Source organism: Oncorhynchus keta, chromosome 3, assembly GCF_023373465.1.
Source record: "Oncorhynchus keta strain PuntledgeMale-10-30-2019 chromosome 3, Oket_V2, whole genome shotgun sequence".
In the NCBI taxonomy this organism is placed as follows: domain Eukaryota; kingdom Metazoa; phylum Chordata; class Actinopteri; order Salmoniformes; family Salmonidae; genus Oncorhynchus; species Oncorhynchus keta.
Genome location: NC_068423.1, coordinates 14058508 through 14077676, shown reverse-complemented (window position 1 = coordinate 14077676; position 19169 = coordinate 14058508). Strand labels below are relative to the sequence as shown.

The 19169-nt window shown below is 44.3% G+C and overlaps 1 protein-coding gene across 1 annotated transcript; it reads left to right on the top strand.

Annotated features, from left to right (window-relative positions):
- Positions 1–8458: 8458 nt before the first annotated feature.
- LOC118367155 (homeobox protein MOX-1-like) lies at positions 8459–15859 on the top strand. Its single transcript, XM_035750256.2, has 3 exons — positions 8459–9513; positions 13684–13850; positions 15048–15859. Exons 1-3 carry the CDS (start codon positions 9024–9026, stop codon positions 15168–15170), a joined length of 780 nt encoding a protein of 259 aa, XP_035606149.1. The 5' UTR covers positions 8459–9023; the 3' UTR covers positions 15171–15859.
- The last annotated feature ends 3310 nt before the right edge of the window (positions 15860–19169 follow it).

Here is a 19169-nt window from a genome sequence, read left to right as displayed (position 1 = left end):
GAGCCACATCCAACTCTTCCTGGATGGAGAGGAGCGACTCACTGAAGAGCCGGAGGACATCTCCATGGGTTTGGGAGTGGCAATGGGGGTCCGTTTCCTTATTAATACTGAGTATGCAGCATCAGGGAAAAGCACTATGCTGTTCATTCAGAAATGTGTTCTGGGAATTGATGTGGGGGGTAAATTAACAACAAATGTTGTACTAATGGCAAACTTTTTGCTGTAGAGCGGGATAAGGGAGAATAGAGATTTCTGTGATGTCTGCAAACTAGATTTCTGGGACTTTTAAAGTCAATAAAATTAATTTGTGACTTTACAAGATCACCACTCGATGTTATTTGTATTATTATTGTTGATAGTATTATTATAATTGTTAATATTATTATTATTCATAACAGAATACATGGGACATAAAATGTTCCTGTAGGAACCTTGACACCCTAAAAGGTTATTTAAGGAAACTTTTTAAAAGGTTCCTCAGGGAAAAGGTTCCTGGAAGCACCTTTGCGGGTTCCGCCATTGTTGCACTCTGAGGAACCCCTAAAGGTACCTCCAGAAACCTTTTTATTTTTAGAGTGTAGGCTATCATGTCTCTCTGTAAGGGAGGATGTACGGCCAGAGTTGGTCATGACAGATAGAAGAACGAGAGGCACAGAGCCAGTCTTAGAATCAAGATAGAGAGAAAGAATTGAGTGAGAGAGAGAGCATTTAGAGAGAGACAATTGACAGAATTGAGAGAGAGGGGGAGAGAGGGAATTGAGTGAGTGAGTGAGTGAGTGATGACAGGAGTGAGTGATGACAGGAGTGAGTGATGACAGAAATGAGAGAGAGAGACTGTGAGAGAGAGAGACTGTGAGAGAGACTGTGAGAGAGAGAGAGAGAGAGAGAGAGAGAGAGAGAGAGAGAGAGAGACTGAGAGAGAGAGACTGTGAGAGAGAGAGAGTGAGAGAGTGAGAGAGTGAGTGAGTGATGACAGAAATGAGTGATGACAGAAATGAGAGAGAGAGACTGTGAGAGAGAGAGAGAGAGAGAGAGAGAGAGAGAGAGAGAGAGAGAGAGAGAGAGAGAGAGAGAGAGAGTGAGAGAGAGAGAGAGAGAGAGAGAGAGAGAGAGAGAGAGAGAGAGAGAGAGAGAGAGACTGAGAGAGAGAGAGAGAGAGATTGTGAGAGAGAGAGAGAGAGAGAGAGAGAGAGAGAGAGAGAGAGAGAGAGAGAGAGAGACTGTGAGAGAGTGATTGAGAGTGAATGAGAGAGTGAGTGAGTGATGACAGAAATGAAAGAGAGAGAAAGCGCAAATTTTGAAAATTGAAAGACAATTGAGAGATGAAACAATCCAATGCATACAGTATATGGCGCCGGAGGAGCTGGCTGCCGTTTTACCGTCTCCTAACCAGTTGTCTTATTGTGTGTGTGTTTTTCCATGTTATTTGTAACTTATTTTGTACATAATGTTTCTGCCACCTTCTCTTATTACCAAAAAGAGCTTCTGGATATCATCTATATTTTTAGAATCTGTCTATTTACCGCCACAAACCAATGCTGGCACTAAGACCACATTCAGTGGGCTGTATAAAGCCATAAGAAAACAGGAAAACTCTCACCCAGAGGCGGTGCTCCTAGTGGGCAGGGATTTTATTCCAGGGAAACTTAAATTCCTTTTACCTCATTTCTACCAGCGTGTTAAATGTGCAACCAGAGGAAAACAAACTCTAGACCACCTTTACTCCATACACAGAGACAGGTACAAAGCTCTCCCTCCCCCTCAATTTGGCAAATCTTACCATAAATCTATCCTCCTGATTCCTGCTTACAAGCAAAAACTAAAGCAGGAAGCACCAGTGACTCTCTCAATACAGAAATGTCAGATGACGCAGATGCTAAGCTACAGAACTCTTTTGCTAGCACAGACTGTCATATGTTTTGGATTCTTCTGATGGCATTGAGGAGTACACCACATCAGTCACTGGCTTCATCAATAAGTGCATCAATGATGTCGACCCCACAGTGAACGTACGTACATACCCCAACCAGAAGCCATGAATTACAGGCAACATCCGCACTGAGCTAAAGGATAGAGCTGCCGCTTCAAGGAGCGGAACTCTAACCCGGACGCTTATAAGAAATCCTGCTATGCCCTCTGACGAACCATCAAACAGAGAACGCATCAATACAGGACTAAGATTGAATCAAACTACACCGGCTCCAACGTTCATAGGATGTGGCAGGGCTTGCAAACTATTACAGACTACAAAGGGAAGCACAGCCGTGAGCTGCCCAGTGACACGAGCCTACCAGACGAACAAAATTACTTGTCTGCGCGCTTCGAGGTAAGCAACACTGAAACATGCATGAGAGCATCAGCTGTTCCGAACGACTTTGTGATCAAGCTCTCTGATGTGAGTAAGACCTTTAAACAGGTTAACATTCACAAGGCCGCAGGGCCAGACGGATTACCAGGACGTGTACTCCAATCACACGCTGACTAACTGACAAGTGTCTTCACTTACATTTTCAACCTGTCCCTGACTGAGACTGTAATACCAACATGTTTCAAGCAGAGCACCATAGTCCCTGTGCCCAAGAACACTAACATAACCTGCCTAAATGACAACTGACCCGCAGCACTCATGTCTGTAGCCATTCATTGTTTTGAAAGGCTCGTCATGGCTTACATCAGAATCATATTCCCAGAAACCCTAGACCCACTCCAATTTGCAAACCGACCCAACAGATCCACAGATGATGCAATCTCTATTGCACTCCACACCCACCTAGACAAAAGGAACACCTACGAGGGAATGCTATTCATTGATTACAGCTCAGCATTCAACACCATAATGCCCTCAAAGCTCATCACTAGGCTAAGGACACTGGGACATAACACCTCCGTCTGCAACTGGATCCTAGGCTTTCTGACTGGCCACCCCCAAGTGGTAAGGTTATGTAACAACACATCTGCCACACTGATCCTCAACGTGGGGGCCCCTCGGGGGTGCGTGCTCAGTCCCCTCCTGTACTTCATGTTCACCCATGACTGCATGGTAAGGAACGACTTCAACACCATCATTAAGTTTGCCGACGACACAACAGTGGTAGGCCTGATCACCGACAACGATGAGACAGCCTATAGGAAGGAGGTCAGAGACCTGGTCGTGTGGTGTCAGGATAACAACCTCTCCCTCAACGTGATCAAGACAAAGGAGATGATTGTGGAATACCGGAAAAGGAGGACCAAGCACGCCCCCATTCTCATCGACGGGGATGTAGTGGAGCAGGTTGAGAGCTTCAAGTTCCTTGGCGTCCACATCAACAACAAACTAACATGGTCCAAAAACACCAAGACAGTCATGAAGAGGGCACAACAAAGCCTAATCCCCCTCAGGAGACTGAAAAGATTTGGCATGGGTCCTCAGATCCTCAAAGTTCTACAGCTGCACCATCGAAAGCATCCTGACTCTATACCAGGCGGTGTCAGTGAAAGGCACTAAAAATGGTCAAATACTACAGCCTCCCTAGTCATAGACTGTTCTCTCTGATACCGCACGGCAAACGGTACGGTACCGGAGCATCAAGTCTAGGTCCAAGGGGCTTCTTAACAGCTTCTACTCCCAAGCCATAAGACTCCTAAACAGCTAATCAAATGGCTACCTGGACTATTTACATTGTCCCACCCCCTCTTTTACGCAGCTGCTACTCTGTTTATAATCTATGCATAGTCACTTTACCTCTACCTACATGTACATATTACTTCAAATAACCTGTGCCCCTGCACATTGATTCTGTACCGGTGCCCCCTGTATATAGCCTTGCTACTGTTATTTTATGCTCTTTAATTATTTGTTAGATTTCTATTTTTCTTATTTTTTTCATTTTTTCCCTTGTTTTTTTTACGTAACACTTGTTTTTCTTAAAACTACATTGCTGGTTAAGGGCTTTTAATTAAGCATTTCACTGTATTCAGTCCATGTGACAAATACGTAACATTTGATTTGTATCAAAATGTGGTATTTGACACATGCAGTATTTTCAAACAGAAAATCACCTAGAGGCACGCAACAACCTAACATCCAATCAGGTAGAAGAAATGCATATACAGTACAGTAATCACCTTCCCTTCAGCACCAAACACCTTCTGGACATAAAGGACCTAAAGAAGGACACTATCTCCACCTGAACTAGAGATGAGAGAGATTTTTTCCCCCTGTCTCAGTAGATTGAAAAACTAGACCACTAAAGTGAATCACTGACTGTCTGTACAGAGCAGGAGACACACAGACCCAAGTCCACAGAGACACCAACAGGATGCCGCAGCTCTGACACAGCGGCCCCTTTACACAGCACTCAGATGTGGAGATATAAAATTTAAATATGGCATGTTCTGCTGCTACAGTAAAGCATGAAGGAAGGGATTATTGGGAGTGGGAGTGTGTGTGTGTGTGTGTGTGTGTGTGTGTGTGTGTGTGTGTGTGTGTGTGTGTGTGTGTGTGTGTGTGTGTGTGTGTGTGTGTGTGTGTGTGTGTGTGTGTGTGTGTGTGTGTGTGTGTGTAATTCCGTCTGTGCACAGAATTACAGCATAGCACTGAGGGCATTGGCACGGGAGATTGGCCAGCTCTGCCCCTGCATGGTCTCGTGGGTTATAAACCCAACCCTGGGTGTTTGTTAGTGTTTAAATTAAAGAAGTGTTTGACCCAGTGAGGGTGTTCCCTGTTGGGCTATTTGTTGGCCCAGGCCGATCCTGAGAACCCTCTGGGGAACAATCTCAGTCCGCCTCTTCAAAGTGTCCAGCCCCCAAGCAGGAAGTCCAGGCCGGTGCTGTTTTGAACATGACGAGAACAGACAGGAAGGAAGGTATTCCATGAACACGCAATGCTACTGTCCACAACACCCACCCACTCCCACCAGCCAGCCAGGCCAATGGGGGGGATTCCAAAGAGCCCACAACTATTTATTGTGATTTATTTAGCATTTCAAGCTGTCCTACACCCAATCTGATCAGAACCAGCTGAGGTGAGATGGCTCTTGTTTCCTGCGAATGCATCCAAAATGGCATCCTATTCCCTACAGTATAGTGCACTCTCTCTTCCTCTCTCTATCCTCATACTGATCTATGGGCTCTGGTCAAAAGTAGTGCATTAAATAAGGAATAGGGTGCCATTTGGTACACAGCCTATGTGTTGGAGGCTGGATGAAAGAGGTAGCAGAAACCACTGAACAGGTCTGAGATCAGACTGACACTGACGCCTACCCACACCATGACATGAAATAGAGACAGAAATGTAAATATTTTTTGGTGTAGGTTGTAAAAGTTTGATAAATGTTAGTGTATGGTTTTTTGTAGTTTGGGCTATCTGCTTTAGATACAGAAGGAGGGAGTATAGACAGGATACTGTACGTCTATGTGTTTGCATGAACTCTAAGTACAGGGCACCAGTTTCACAGCCTTACTTTAACATCATCCACTTTCATGTCAAATATTTGCATTCTGAAAAATATGCTGTAAAAGAAACGGCCTCAACACTCCGCACTGGACATCCATTCCTCCTGCCCTTTATATCAAAGCATCCTTCAACAAACATTCAATATTACTGAGCTAATCGAGTTCATTGGTGAATTAATTCCCTGTCAAATATAGGAGAAAATCCCAATTTTTTAACGGGAGCTGAACTGTCAGTCTGTCCGCTGTACCGGCTGTGACCACTAGAGGACACTGTTCATTTACTTTGCTCTTTGACGCTCTAACTTCCAAAGACGAAAGCCCTGTCCAGTAACAGCTCCTATCCCACTACCCACTTGGCACATGTATATTTCTGGGCCAGGTGGAACTATCATAACCTCTCAGCTACAGGTTGTCACAGTTTTATGTTGTTTGGATATCATATTTGTTTGATATTCCCTAGGGTGGTTTGTTCCACAAGTATGTTTCCTCGCTTTTGATTTGTCTTTCCTGAAGTAGCCAACTGTAGCAATGTGCTCAGACTCTCAAAGATGTTGTGTTGAATTGTAGAGCAACTTCTTAACCATACCGAACTCTCATGTTATTCATTGTGTATGGTTTAGGTGACCTGTAGCATACTTGCTGTTTTGGAACTCTTGGCATGCAACCTCTGTGCCCTCTGGTAAGTGATACTGTGGGACGTCAGTCAGTGTTGTAGGCTAATCTACTGAGTGTACACTGTGGCTACCGTGTGAGCTGGCTTCACAGTGACTGTTTGGATCAATATTGTCAAGAGTTACAGGGTCTGACATTATTACGATCTGATTTGATCTGATGCCTTACTCTACCCACTACCCACTTCATGTAGATCTCAGGTATAAGCCACATATTACCTGTGTACTATCTGATCGGTGTGACCACAACTCTACTTCTGTATTACAGTAGTGGCCTCGATAAGGCCTTTCTCAGAGGACCAGCAGCAGAGATAAGGCCTTGGCTCCCACAGTAGGGAGCCCAGAGAACCTAGTGTAGTATGGGTCAGTATGGGTCCTCCTGTCAGCCAGCAGGGACTGATGGAGGGACTAATCCCACTGTTGCCCGGACGATGGGTCAGATAAAACAGGAAAACTCCTGCTCTGCCCCCGACTGGTTTAATTTTACATTTACATTATTTAGCAGATGCTCTTATCCAGAGTGACTTACAGGAGCAATTAGGGTTAAGAGCCTTGCTCAAGGGCACATTTTTCACCTAGATTTTTAACCTAGTTTGCTCGGGAGTTCGAACCAACAACCTGGCCCAACGGTCTTAACTGCTAGGCTACCTGCTTGAGTGACTTGAGTGACTTACACATGAGCGCACACACACACATACAATAAATATGCATCCTGGGAATAGGAATTATGGGAATTAGGGTTGAACCATAGCAGTTGGATGATTTGGTTAGCCCAAATGGTACAGATTTAAATGGCTGCTAGATTTTTACACTGTAGCTAAAACCGATAGCTAAACGTACTTATTACACACACACACACACACACACACACACACACACACACACACACACACACACACACACACAAAGATGGCCCCTGGTCTGACCACAAATGCCGTCTAACCTTTGCACCCTGCGGTTCGTTATGGCCCAGATTGCCAGTAAAAAGGGTGCTTCATGGCTCAACTATTCGCTGGGTAAATGGAAAGAGGTTGTATGTGACCTGAAACACTTCATGGTCCCACTGAGGCAGGCTGTGTGTGTGTGTGTGTGTGTGTGTGTGTGTGTGTGTGTGTGTGTGTGTGTGTGTGTGTGTGTGTGTGTGTGTGTGTGTGTGTGTGTGTGTGTGTGTGTGTGTGTGTGTGTGTGTGTGTGTGTGTGTGTGTGTGTGTGTGTGGTGCGTATCAGACAGTGGTGAGGTCCGCTGAGAAAGGTCGGGTCAGTAGGAGGACAGAGAGAAGTCTCATCTCAGGTTTACTCAGAAACATTCTGTTCTCTTCTGTGGACATGTGGTTGTGTAACGTTAGTGGAATTGAAATGAAATTGAAAATGCAATACGGTACTTTGAGGATGAATTTATATTTTTTTTCGATTCAATTTTTAAATACAATAATAACTCAGGAGATACAATACCATGATCAAGGGCTTTTAGTAGTTTATGAATCTGGTTTTTCTGATTTAAATCGACTTTATTATAAACAAACATATATTTTTTGTTATTCCTTTTTATCTTTCACTACTCAGAAAATATTGAGCAAACACAAGCTGTTGACAGAAGTGTCACAGTGTGTCACAGTACATTTTTTTATGTGCGAAACATAGCACAGTGTAGCCACAATCAATCAGATACCGTGAAAAAAATCTAACTGTAAAAAGTAAACCTACATTATGACATTATTTTCCAAGATAATACACAGTAAGAAAATATGAATTGGACAATTTAAAATCTAAAATACTGCTCTGAAATCCCGTATTCCATCTGACTACACTAAAGTGTACTCAACACGTGTGAGAGTCATTACCTACTAAATCAATTTATCACCCAAACACTAAATGGAATCCTGCCAGGCCAATTAGGCTGTATAGTACACACACCTCAAGGCTAAAGACATATACAGAAGCATGAAGCTATTTCTGAGAGAAACAGTTTTTAGATTGTAGAAGACAGACTGGGAACCAGGGGTGTAGAGAGAACGCGTCGAGGTCAACTTTCCTCTAAAGAGTGTAGGGCTAAAATTATGTGTCAAAAAACACTGAGTAGAATAATTAGCCGCTGGACCTTGACTCTCATGTGTGTTTTACAGACAATGTCTCTTAAAAGAGCGACGCATCTGGAAAGGCCATTAGATGTGCATATAACATTTCTACTGTGATGAATAGTTGATGAGGCAGGGTTGGTGGGGTTGGTCGCAGGGTACCCACATGTGGCTGCCAGGGCTCCTCCTCTTCAAGCTCAGGTTACACACTCTTACCCACCTATGTGTTTAAAAGGGAGGAGGGACCACTTGTCAGGAATTCTTAGAACTGTGAAAACAGCCAGCCCAGTCGGCAGGGAGTGTGTCAGTGTGTGTGCAGACGCAGGGGCTAACCTAACACTCCTCTAGCAGCACAGCTAGTCAGATCATTTGTCCACTCGCCAGTGTGTCTAAGAGTGTGTGTGGAGTCTTGAGGAGCTGCTCTCTACGACATCACACACACAAGAGGGAGACCCACTAAGCAGAGGAAGGTCTCCATCCTTACACATTGGACTGAGGACAGTCAACAAGCCACGGTCAGTGACAGACAGACAGACAGAGTAACTTCTTCCAGAGTTGGATGTGCTGGGGAGATGATGTGCTTTTGAAACCAACAAGCTGAAGTGGATATTAACCCCGTATTGACAGAACCGGAGAACTCTCTGAAGGGACTTTCAGCTCTCAGCAAGGACCTCACTCCAGAAGAGAGAGAGTGTGTGTGTGTGTGTGTGTGTGTGTGTGTGTGTGTGTGTGTGTGTGTGTGTGTGTGTGTGTGTGTGTGTGTGTGTGTGTGTGTGTGTGTGTGTGTGTGTGTGTGTGTGTGTGTGTGTGTGTGTGTGTGTGTGTGTGTGTGTGTATCATCATGGATCAGCCAGCCAGCAGCTGCATGCGGAGCGCCCACCCCGGCAGCCCCATTTGGGGGTGCGTGAGGAACCCTCACCCCGGAGCAGGGCTCCAGTCCCCCTACCAGCAGGCCCCCTTCTCCCTGCACCAGAAGCCTGAGTTCCTGGCCTACACAGACTTCTCCACCTCCTGCCTGGTTCCCGCGCCCCACGCCAGCTTCCCCCGCGACGACAGACTCTACCCAGAGCCCCATGCGGGCTTTCAGAGGGCCGACTGGCAGTTCCCCCAGTGTGAGACGCGGGGCCGGGGGCAGGAGGCCTGTCCGGTGGAGCCTGTGGCGGTGGGTGGTGAAGGAGTGGTGGGGGGCGTAGCGGGGGAGATAGACAGCACAGGTGAGGACAGGCTGCCAGGGGCAGTGGCCGGGTGTCTTGAGGGGGAGTACTCGCCACAGAGCATGGCATCGGCCGACACAGAGAAGAAGAGCTCCAAGAGGAAGAGAGACATAGCAGGTGAGTCAGTGATAAGCCAAGATGGGATCAGTTGGGCTGCTGGTAAATACCATGACTGGAAAGATGTGGAAAAAGATACCACTTCAGTAGGCCTACATAGAATGCAAATACGAGTCAAATGCCGTGCAGAGACAGAAATTCAATCGCGCTTCTCAGATTCGACACATCCATTTGCACAAATCTATTTGTACAAACCCCTTTTCGTCATGAATACACGAGAGAGATGTGATATTCTGCAGGGAAACTCTCACCAGACTACTCTATCAGTGGACAATGGTATCACATTCACTGCTGCCCATGTCATTGCTGGCAATGGGACAGAGTCTCTGTATCAGTTTCCTCACCAAAAGACAGTCTTGCCCTGGCGCCTGGACACGTAGGTATGCAAAAGGTGGCGGCACGGTGTGTTCAAGAACTGGACCATTTGCGTCCTCTCATTGTTTTTAAGCCTCTTCAAAAAATGTCTAATTTACTAATGCAACATCTACCGTAAATCTTTGCTGCACTCGTGTGTCCTTTGTTTCATGGAGACATGACAACTTTCAGGAAGCTGCTGGTATAAATCAACTGAGATGTTTGTCTGCAAAAAACTCACCATAGCTCATATTCTTGTGGTGCTACACGACGTGCGTCCATGAAAGCAAATATATCATTTGATTTCTTTACAAGCAATACCATTGCCAGCATTATAAGCAATATCAACATCAACAGGCAACTGTTTATTACTTGCAAGTGCCCATTGATAATTGATTGAAATATCTCATCGTTATCGATGATGTCACCTCATCAGACCAACCGGATACCACGTTTCTAGTACAGTAACTGATGTGCATGAAGTGCTAATTCCTGAAAGTCATACCATTTTTAATGACTTGCTGTTGAGTTAATAGCCATAGGAACGGTTTTCATTTGTCTTCTAGCTGTAGATGTGTTATTCAAATACACACCCAATTTCGTGCTAGCTGAATGAGAGGAAAAGCGAACCTGACTGTTTTCAGCACATCTGGTAAAAGCATTCCCCTCAGCTTTCAGCCACGCTATGGAAACCAAACCTGCCCTCTCTAGAATGGGGGAAATCTTTTGCAGATAAATGTATTACCTCCTCGATCAGAATTCCAGTGGCTATATTAGGATGGCCAAAACTGCGATGCAATACCCACGTTAGGAAAATCACGTAGGGCTTGGAGACATTCAATAAACGTGTCTAATTTAAGATCTCCTTCTTAGGGAACCAGACACTGGCCTTAGGCACTTAATTGGGGGAAATATAGATTTTTTTCCCTTTTCTTGGGTTACCGTATTGCAGCCCTCCCTCAAACATGCCAGACCACGTCTGGTAAAATCTGTTGCCTGCAACCCCACTTTTACATTCTTATCCATTGACATTTTCCTGTCGTTAAGCCGTAACAGAATATCCCACTGAACACACGCAACACGGTTGACCACTGTATAGACCCAGTATTTCATAGACGACCATTCAAACGTGCATTGAATACTTTGACCTAGAATTAGGAATATACCCTTAAGGCCAATGCCTTACAGGCTGCATTTCCACAAAGGACTTACCACACACCAGGGTGTCACCAGTGTTTAACGTTAGTGTGAGTTCTCGTGTTAATGTGTTTTCTTCAGGAGAGTGACACTAAAGACTTGTGTTCGAGCAGAATCCACAACCTCTGCCTCATCAAACAGAGAAGGTGTTAAAGTTCACAGTGAACCATTGTTATGTAAATGACAGCTGAAAAGTACCAGTGGCCTTGCCTTGGAACCAAGTCCGAGCAGGTCTGCTGGAGCCATGGCCCAGTGAGACACAGGTGCCGGGCCCACGTAGATGGAAATAAAAAAGTCTGAGCGTTTTGGGTAAAACGCCGTGGCAACTCTCTCTCTCGAGGAAATTCGACAACAGTGCAACCATATTTAGGCATATAGCTCTATAATGATATGATTCACCTTTATTCATACTTTCAACCATTTAAAAAAGGTTCATCCTCTATTGGTGTGCAGGTTACTACATGTTTTGACTGAAGGAATGACAGGCCTCTCTACAGGTTGAATACGTTTTTCTAAACCATTTGTAAGAAGTAGTTCAGAGATGCCCCGTTTAGGCTGACTCAAGCAGGGTGAGATATATCCAACTTCATTACAATAGCGATGCATTTTGAATGGTGTCTAATTAAATGCTTTTAAGATGATGCTCATCATAGCCCTGTTGTAATAATACTGACACAGTTATGACCTTTCTTTTGGAACTAGATGTTTCTATCTTTAGAACAGTTTGATAATGCTGCTAAACCTGTCAGCATTTCAGGGGGATTTTTTATGCATTTGCCTGACCACCATCTGGTTATCATTGTTCATTTATCAACTTTATAACAAATCGGCTGTAAACAATTTCAGTAAGAACTTTAATAAATATATTACCACTCCAATATAAAACAAATTATGACACCATTTAGTTTTACTGTTTAAAAAAAACAACATATTAGAGGATTACACATTTATTTTTGCACTTTTATTAACCTTGGCCCACACTTTAATACATTAAATAATCATGTAATTAATTAAACAGTCATTTTAATTTCTGTTTAAGTCTGAGAAACCCTCACGTATTCACAACATTCTTAATTGAGTGTTAATTAAGACAAATTACTTTTGCACTGTCCCCCCAAATGGCAAAGGCTGTTTGTGTTACGGAGGAGGAGTTTCTCCCCTTCAGTTTACGGGCTCTGGCTGTGCAGGATATTTATTGAGGCCGGGTTACTGAGGGCTGGTGTGTGTGCCTACTAAATCTGTTCTACCAGGTGTTCAGAAAACTAAACCTGCTCTCACATCTACTCAGTTCCACCACACCAGACCAGACCAGGCCAGAGCAGCACACTCAGAACACGTAGTCCTTAATGGGGTTTTAATTATAATAATTTGACATTCTCAACATGAGGCTTTATAGGCTACAGGTTGGTCTCTCTGAATGGGAGTCTTTTGACTAAGTTGTATAGACACACACCTAGACATCCACACACACACACGCGCAGAGACGCATGCAAACAGACACACATGCAAGCACACACACACGCAGAAGGACGCGAGCAAAAATGCATATGCACACACATACACGCACACACACCCACACAGTGAATCTGGATCTGCCCAGTCACATCTGGACCAGGCACTGCAGTCCATTTCACAATCTGGCTCCATGCTCTGGCAAGCAAAATGCAGAACTTCTCACTTTGACAAATTAGAACCATTTTCTCAAGATTACATCAGCAGCGAGTGTCGCTACCAATGCACAAGTATTGCCTAAAATCATTCCATATCATATAAAGTCGAGACTTTTAACAAGGAATGATTAAGTGGCTTTCATGTAGTTTATGCACATTTCATTTTCACCAAGGTTACCAAGAGGAAAATAACTCTCAAAATCTCTACCAACCAAAAGCCTTTGTATTCCCTGTCGTACACATTTGTCATACACACTTTTACTACCCTAAATAATCCAAGTGAACCAGTTAACACAATGCAGACGTACAGCACATGTTTTCATAATTCCTCTTTCCTCTGCTCTGCTATATCGGCAAGAGTGCTTCCTATTTCCCAGAGGCTGGTGAGGCAAGGTGGCTGCCAGGTTGTGTGTGAGTTACTGTGCGATGGCCGTCAGCCTCCTCTCCTCTGGCCTAGAAGGGGAAGTCTTCCCGTCTTCCCAGAGACACATACGTTTGAGCTGGACACGCCCCTACCTTTGTTCTTAGAGGCTTTAACGATGTTCCGCTGCATTCCTCCCTAACTCAAGCCCTCTGCCGCCTGGTTCGGGGGTCCCCGTTGCAGGGCAGAGGAGTGTTGACTTGACTGGGGCATTGGTCGTTATAGATAGTGTAACTCGGGGTGCATGGGAGTGGGACAGGTCAGGGTGATCTCTCGCAGAGTGGTGGTCCGGTTGCTCTCTGAGTGTATACGACTAGAGCTCGGAGAGATGTGTTAGTTGAGAGGACCTCTGACCACCTCTTTGTGAAATGGGCCTAATACCAGACAGACAAACCGCTCAACTGGTGTCCAAATTCAGTGCTAAACCGATATACGGGCACAGCATTTGACGGGATCATTTCTCAACACTACTGTACATCATAGCATAGTCATGAAATAACAACGGCGTCCTCTTCTTGTGTTCTCCAGATATTCAGGACTTCAAGGTGGGCTCTAACTGCAAAGCGAGGAAAGAGCGCACAGCGTTCACCAAAGAGCAGCTCCGGGAACTGGAAACGGAGTTCACCCACCATAACTACCTGACCAGACTGCGTCGCTATGAGATCGCTGTCAACCTGGACCTCACGGAGAGACAGGTAACAACACCCACACCAGAATGTTTCTACACAATGACAATATTTAGTGGTCTTATAAGCCTTCATTTTGTTTTAAAGGTATAGAAAGAATAGGTTTATGAAAAAGAGTCTCCAGTCTCCAGCCAATTGCCTGACAAACAAGAGAAGAGAGTCTGTTGATTGGATGAGAATATGTGATTTGAAGGCCAATATTATTAACCACAAATTATTTTAAAAACGGACATGAAATGAACAATGCTCTTGATATAGTGAGCTGGATCATAGTTGAAAACTTAGTTGAGTCTCTGCTGAAATTCTGTTACCTACAACTACAGACTCGTTGATACCACTCACCCTAATAGGTGTTCAACTGGTTTAATGTTGAAGCCTTCTCTTGTGATTGGGCAGCAGATCTTAGATCCAAGGCTAACATTTAGAAGGGTTTGGCAGTCTGTCCTGTTCCTCTCCCTAGTTCCAGCCCCTGTGCCCACTCCCTCCTCTGCCCAATGAGCCCATAGTTTCTCAGTGGCCGCAAATAGCCTGCTCTAAGATGAATTTCCCAGGCCTCTGGTGCTCAAAGCCAGCTAGGTCCAAACCCTACACTCTGGGCTCTGAGTCCCATTGCAACTCTGGCTCAATAATTCTTTATGATTTTTTTCCGACGCATCCTACATTGCTTGGCAGTTTCCGTTCCTTCAGTCACGAGAGGTAGACAGTATGAGACGAGGGGACAGTCTTCATAAAAATAGTGTGGGAACAGACTAGTCTGTCCCAGTGTTGCCATGGGGAATGCTGAGAGGGATGCACGGAGGTCAGCTCTCCCTTGAGCTCGTATGAAGGTTCCCGGTCGGTACAGAATGGCGGCGGACTGGGTCCAAGGAAATTATGTCATGGGTCATATTCATTGTGGTTATATAGTAGACTATAGTAATCTGTGGGCATTTAGCTACTGCAACCCACTAGGAGTGTGGTCCAAAACCTGAACTTAAGCTTTACACTGAGACTGCACAGACTCTTCCACAAGCACCAAAAACAAACAAATGACTGACGTAGTCTCCAGTATTAAACAAAAAATATATTATTTCTTAATATTTGTTCTTAATTGACATTTTTCAGGGAGTGCAGCAGCACCCTCAGCACCCCTACTTCATGTGGCTGTGACCACATACATGACTTGATGCAGGCATTGTAGTGACACCTCCTGTCTATGTCCTGTAGGTGAAGGTGTGGTTCCAGAACAGGAGGATGAAGTGGAAGAGGGTGAAAGGAGGACAGCCTGCTTCCCCTAACGACCTGGAGACAGACGACATAGACTCTGCTGCCTCACCCAGCTCAGAGTGAGGGGAAACAGGCTGTCCTGATAGGAGTCCCCCCCCCCAACACAAACATCCACAGAGAACACCAGCCATCTTATAATATCCCCGGAGAGTCGGTAGTCAGTCTGAACCCCAGTGTTTCCCCTTTTGTAAATACTGTAGTATTTGGTCTGACAAGGTCCAACGTCTTTTTTTACCCTTCTCTGTTGAATGAGGACAATATTAGATCTAACTTGAAACGGGTTGTAATATTTTCTATACCCATACAATCTATCTCTTGGAGCATTACTGCGATGGGAGTATTGGAATAAATAAATGAAGGAATGGATTCATCTTAGTGTAGACTGACTACATGTTGCAGTTTATCACCCTGCCCGAGTGAACACTTGTAACTCAGCGATGACAAGTCTGTGATTTAGAAAAAAAAAATTGAGAACATCTCCTCAGTTCTCGATCCGTAGTCATGGTTGACTGCAGCCACCTGCGGACACTCAAACCGTTTCAGCGTTGCCAAACCTTAAGTGCCTCAAAAATCTGATTTTATTCAAAGTTGTGTTGTTTTCCTAGAATACACTTTTTCTGTCAAACAAGTTTGTCTTATTTTTTTGTACTTTTCAGCTTTTTTTCTTGCTTTTTTAACATTTGAAAGTTATTGATGGAATTCAGATGTTGCCTATTGAAATCTGCTAAAATGAATAAATCATTTAAAAAAAATACTTTGATAATTTCTTCCAACCAGCCACATGTGAGTTATGAAGTGACAGTGTATGAAGCGTCTTGGCTAGATTATAGGACAGAACCAATGCTTGGCATTTACATGCTATTTAGTCCAATTTCTATTACAGCTGTCTGCAGATCGTCTGTCGCTAAGGCAACTATATATTTTTTTATTTCACTGTGTGTGTGTGTGTGTGTGTGTGTGTGTGTGTGTGTGTGTGTGTGTGTGTGTGTGTGTGTGTGTGTGTGTGTGTGTGTGTGTGTGTGTGTGTGTGTGTGTGTGTGTGTGTGTGTGTGTGTGTGTGTGTGTGTGGTGTGTGTGTGTGTGTGAAAGAGAGTGGAGAAAGAGAGAGGGAGAAAGAGAGAGGGAGAAAGAGGAGAGAGAGAGAGAGAGAGAGAGAGAGAGAGAGAGAGAGAGAGAGAGAAAGGGAGAGAGAGAGAAAGAGAGAGAGAGAGGGAGAGGGAGATATGGAGAGAGAAAGGGATATAGGGAGGGAGAGGGAGAGAGGGAGGGAGAGATAAAGGGAGAGAAAGGGAGAGAGAGAGGGAGAGGGAGAGCGAATGTAGAGCTAGCCTTATAATCTTCATTAATACCTCATGTGGTGTGGGGGGACTTTCCTTTAGTAGGATCTGATTAAACTCATTTGCGCCCACACAAAACCTGGTGTATATTTTAAAAAGTCCTCTAGGATGTTTTTACACTGGGAAGTGGTTTGGTCTGGTGTTCTTCCTATTGCAATAAACCCTAAGAAGATCATTCTGGTAGAAAGAAATTGATCTGACGTGGTACTGACATGGGCATAAGCCGGCCTGCATTTGAATGACGGCATTGACTTTGCACACCATCATCATTGCCATTCCAATCAGCTCACAAAGTGCCATTAACCTGAGGTGGAATCTGGCTCCTAAAGCCCTATTTGGGCCCCAAAACTATTTTCAACGGAAGCATCAGGCTGGGGCCAATTTGATCTCAACCCAAGTGGAACCCTCAGACAAGCCCACGTGAGGGCCCCTAGGAACCAGAAGACTGTTGGCTGACCGCGTGCGTATGATGGAAAAGGAAAATAATAGGTAGGTATGGGTGAAAAGACGACTTCTCGAGTACAGGATGTTGTTGTAGCAGGTAGCCAGTCATCCAATTTCCTGCTTCCCAAAGAAAACAAGAGGTAAAGCATAGGAGTCCTGGGACTTACAATGGCAGGCCTATGCTCGTGCTGGTCGGCCCAAACAAAGACTTTAGACGCTACTGCCCTCTCTGTTCCACCGGCGGGGGGGAGAGGTTCCAAACACCACCCACGGTAGGGGTCAAATGTGACTGTAACGCTGACCTGGTAAAGGCCGCGCAGCAGCTGCTAGGGGTGGAAAATCTCAGAGCCGATCCCCTCATCACTTCCTCTTCATTGGGCCTCTATTAGGGACTATTATTGTATTAGTGGTAATAGTAGTGAAAATAAACTATGTCCAATTGTAATGATAGTATTAATACCACTTGAGTAAACCAATGAACGTGGAATGTTGTTCTTGTACCACTAAGGTTTCTTTAAAAGGTCCAGGGTGGACAAATTTATGGATTACATTTCATTCGATGGTATTGTGTTCTGGGGGAGCTGTATGTTTGCCAAAACATTGAAATACTAGGTTTTCCTTTCACTTTTCAGGGTGAATTATTGCAACAACAAAAAAACACGTTCTTTAATCCTGGTTTATCTTGTATGTTGTATTCGTTTTCCCGAAGCATACTCTCTAGAAACGTCTAAATAACTGCAGCGTAGAAGTCATGCAAAATTGAATTTTTAAGAATAACATCATTTCCCATCTTTGGCACGATTCTAGTTGACAGTGGCACAGGCCTACATCTAAAAGTTGTTGCGGCAGATTCCAGACATCAGGATAGGGTCTGCTCAGTCAATATCCAACCAGCTTTGATTATGAAAGCAGACTTTAGTCAACGGACATTCTTTAAATAACTCCTGACTTGCTGCTTTGTGAATATGACCTTTTTTTTGTGGGTAGCTCAGTAACTGCGCTCATAAGAAAACGTTTGGAGGAGCAGCTGGTGACTTCACCCTGCAACGCAACGGGAACGTTCTCTAACGCAACGGGAACGTTCCCTAACGCAACGGGAATGTCCTCTAAATATGGCCTTTCAACACACAGAAGAGAAGACTTCTGAAAACACAGATTTACTGTGAAAGCTGCAAAACTGACCTGAGTTCTCTCTATTTAACGAATGAGGTCTCAGCCAAACCACCACTGCATCTATACACAAAACAAAATGTACTTGTGGTCTCGTGGTTGCCATGCCATACATGACCACTATGAAAACATTTAGGATATAAGTCATTCATAACCTCATAACCGAATAACGTAAAGAGTAATACATACTATTATATTAAAAATATACTGTCCATATAAGGCACGTTATTAGTGCAACAGAGGAAGAAATCTACTCATGTAACTGAAAGTGTATGCACATAGCAAGACTGCCCTTTTACACCTTTTTAGATAATCCACATGATTTCCAAGGAAATGTGACCAATGTCAGTAGCAGACTTCAGGCTGGGTCAAAGAGCCAAATACTTTTATTTTAACGCCGGCTGGAAGTGGGTCGGAAGCAGGCAGAAGCTCTGGGGCGGGAAGGAGGGATTGATGGATCGCCGGAGGTGTGGAGGTCAGCGCTAAGAAGCGTTCGTTGAAATTAAAGCGTGTCCTTCAGGCCCTGCTCAGGCCTCAGGGGCCAGACCCATCTGCACAATGTTATTGTTGACAGACTGAGGCAACGTTTCACCGCTGACATCAGGGTACCTCTACTACACCCTAACACGGAAGGACACCACTGTGAGTAGTTCGCCGATGGGGAAAGAAAGTTTAGATAATATAATAATAGGACAACGAGGTTCTGTGTGTGTAATATTAATAAACTATATGTTAACATTGAAGGCCTACTCCTTAATTAATAATACATTTAAAAAAAACATAAATCAAGCTGAGGGAGGGTGGTAGAGTGATGTAACAACTCTCAAATTAATTTACCACAATCATGTAGAAACACACATGAGTTTCACAAAGGCTGGATCTTCTCCAAATGATGTATTGAAACATCGCCACTGATCCATTCTCTACCATCTAGATATCTCTGGTTGACACCCCAATTAACCTATACACTGAAAAGAGTAACCCGTCATCTGAAGACAAAGTGATTCATTATCATTCAGTCTATGGTTGGTCTAGACTTTTTTTCAACATATAAAGTGGGATCTATCCAAAACCCAGACATGCCTCACCTTGCTCTCCACCTCTTCCAAGG

Coding starts and splice junctions, on each gene's coding strand:
- LOC118367155 (XM_035750256.2), top strand. CDS start 9,024: ATGGATCAGCCAGCCAGCAGCTGCATGCGGAGCGCCCACCCCGGCAGC. Junction 9,514..13,683: donor GAGGAAGAGAGACATAGCAG/GTGAGTCAGTGA, acceptor TGTGTTCTCCAG/ATATTCAGGACTTCAAGGTG. Junction 13,851..15,047: donor TGGACCTCACGGAGAGACAG/GTAACAACACCC, acceptor TATGTCCTGTAG/GTGAAGGTGTGGTTCCAGAA.